The following is a 3,045-nucleotide window of genomic DNA, read 5'->3' as shown; positions in this document are numbered from 1 at the left end:
GCCAGCATCACTCCACTTACACTTTGGGGCCACTAAGGGTGACTTGGTCACAAGCCCTGTGACATCTCAACAGTCACTGTGGTAACCGAGTGGCAAATGGGTGGCGTGTGTAGGACTAAGGAACGATTCACATTCTGGGCAGGAGGAAGCAGGATGGTGAGATTCCAATCACACTGCTCAGAATGACATGCAATTTAAAACTTAGGAGTTATTTATTTCTGGAATTTCCCATTTAATATTTTTGGTGAACAACTGAGGGTTAACTGAAACCACAGAGAGTGGCCCCTGAGATCAGAGGCGATGACCTTGTCCTGCGGTTGCCTTTAGGTGGAAAGAGCACTAGAAGAAGGGGCCACTTGAAGCCAAAAGTGATGGTAAAATGGCCCATCTCTTCCCGTGTGAGGAAGCACAGGCACCACCACAGCCCGAGCAAAAGACCAGAGGGTCCAAAACCAGAGGTGAGGACGGGGACGACGCTGAGGTCATCTTTGTTGGAGTGCAGCACGTCCGTGAGGATGCTGAAATCCTCTTTGTCAGAGTGATTTCTGGTTCAAAGCCAGTCATTTCTAACATTTTGAACAGAGTGACCAGGGACTCATCTTCAAGAAGAGAGAAGGGCCACGTGAGTCCAGACCCCTCCTGCACGTTGCAACCTGCAAATCTCAGGAGCCCAGCATCAGAGCCAGTGGCCGTCTCCCCAGCTTCTCAGTCTGAACGGGGAGGAAGAGACAGTCCTGTTATTTTCAAGCCTTCGTCTAAACCTGATTATAAAACGAGCTCTCTGCAAGCCGAGCTTCACAATCCAGAACTGCTCTCTCCGCGGCCTCGCCGTCTCTCTGGAGCCGTTCTCTCATTAGGAGGCAAGGATGAAAGTCCTCTTAATTCAAAGCGGTGTCCCACTTCAGATGTAAATGTTAACGGTGGGAATCCCAAAAGACCTAAACTCAGCGATGGAATCCCAGGGGGACCTGCCTCCACCATGCCCCCTACAGGAATCTCTCCTACAAAGAACACGATTATGACCTTGGAAGGTCTCCCGACCTCACCGAGCCATGTTCACGGTGGGGCATCATTTTCACGGACTCACGCAAGTGACCAGGCGTGCTTCAGTCTTATGGATCCAGAAAGAACATGTAGTTTGGAAAGGCTGGAGGAAACAGACTTTTTGACTCTAGCAAGTCAGAGCAAGACTGTTGATCCCATGAAAGGAAATCTGGTCATGTTACTCGATGACTTTTACTATGGACAGCATACAGGAGATGGGCAGCCAGAACCGAAGACTCACACAACCTTTAAATGCCTCAGCTGCTTGAGAGTTCTAAAAAATGTCAAGTTTATGACCCACATGAGGAACCATCTGGAGCTTGAGAGGCAGAAGGGTGACGGCTGGGAAATCCACACCACCTGCCGGCGCTGCCACCGCCAGTTCCCCACCCCGTTCCAGCTGCAGTGTCACATGGAAAGTGTCCACGCTCCCCGGGAGCCCTCCGCGGTCTGTAAAATCTGTGAACTGTCCTTTGAAACCGATCAGCTTCTCTTACAGCACATGGGGGACACTCACAAACCTGGCGAAATGCCCTATGTGTGCCGCGCTTGCAATTACAGATCATCAGCCTTCGCTGACGTAGAGGCGCATTTTAGAACGTGGCATGGAAACACGAACAATTTGCTTTGTCTGCTTTGCCTCAGAATTTTCAAACTGGCGACATCCTTCGTAAATCACGCCTGGAGGCACTGGAACAGGAGGGTCTTTCCGTGTTCCAAGTGCCGGCTGCAGTTTTTGAACCTGAAGGAGAAGGCAGAGCACCAGACCAAGCATCATCAGTCATTCAAAACGCCAGAGCAATTGCGAGGGCTGCCTCCTGAAACAGAGGTCACGATCCGAACTTCAGTTCAGCTGGGACTGAGAGAGACAGCGTCCATCACTGTGAGGAACACGGACTCCCAAGCGCCAAAGACCACGCAGAAGCTGACTACGAACACCAGATATTCCAGACGTCTTGCAGCAAGGGATCTGGTTAAAAACCATGCTCTACCCACCTCCGGAAATTCGAAAAAGCCCTATGGAGGTTCAGCCAGCTGCACATAAAGACCCTGCCTGGCTTTTGTTCTTGTTCAGTTGCTCAGTCGTGTCTGACTCCCTGTGACCCTATGAATTCAGTACGCCAGGCTTCCCTGTCCATCACCGTCTCCTGAAGCTTGCTCAAACTCATTCCATTGGGTTGCTGATGCCATCCAACCATCTCGTCCTCTGCCACCCCTTCTGCTCCTGCCTTCAATATTTCCCAGCATCAGGGTGTTTTTTTTTTTTCCAATGAGTTGACTCTTCCCATCAGGTGGCCAAAGTATTGGAGCTTCGGCATCAGTTCTTCCACAGAATATTCAGGGTTGATTTCCCTTAGGATGGACTGGTTGGATCTCCTTGCAGTCCAAGGGACTCTCAAGGGTCTTCTCCATTCTCCAGCACCACAGTTCAAAAAGATCAGTCCTTCAGCACTCAGCCTTCTTTATGGTCCAGCTCCTCCATCTGTACCTGACTACTGGGAAAACCATAGCTTTGACGTTATGGACATTTGTTGGCAAAGTAATGTCTCTGTCTTTTAATACGCTGTATAATTTTGTCACAGCTTTTCTTCCAAGGAGTGAGCATCTTTTAATTTCATGGCCTCAGTAACCATCCACAGTTATTTCAGAGCCCAAGAAAATAAAGTCCGGCTTTACTGTAACTGAAGTTGTACTTGCTTCATCTCTCTACCATCAGGTAGCTTTGAAATCTCCATGTTCCTTCCTGGACACTCTCTGCTCCCCAAAGTAACCACTTCTCTGACCTCTAGCACCAGCGATTCATTTTTCTATGTTTCAAATTTTAAATAAATAGAATTACACAATAGATTTTATGTTCCTCTGGTCTTGGTTTTCTTTTAAATACGTGAGATGCATCCTTATTGTATGTAGCTGTGGAACATTCTTTTTCATTGCTGGGTAGAATTCCCTTGGATGAATGGGCATAGTCTTATATGTCCATTTTACTGTGCCTGAAATTTG

The 3,045-nt window shown here is 48.5% G+C and overlaps 1 protein-coding gene across 1 annotated transcript; it reads left to right on the top strand.

The window, feature by feature from the left end:
* Positions 1-379: 379 nt before the first annotated feature.
* Positions 380-2,089, top strand: LOC138093590 (zinc finger protein 280A-like). Its single transcript, XM_068989637.1, has one exon. The coding sequence runs from the start codon at positions 380-382 to the stop codon at positions 2,087-2,089; it is 1,710 nt and encodes a 569-aa protein (XP_068845738.1).
* The last annotated feature ends 956 nt before the right edge of the window (positions 2,090-3,045 follow it).

The sequence above is a fragment of the Capricornis sumatraensis genome, chromosome 17, assembly GCF_032405125.1.
Source record: "Capricornis sumatraensis isolate serow.1 chromosome 17, serow.2, whole genome shotgun sequence".
In the NCBI taxonomy this organism is placed as follows: Eukaryota; Metazoa; Chordata; class Mammalia; order Artiodactyla; family Bovidae; genus Capricornis; species Capricornis sumatraensis.
This window is presented reverse-complemented; position numbering and strand designations above follow the sequence as displayed.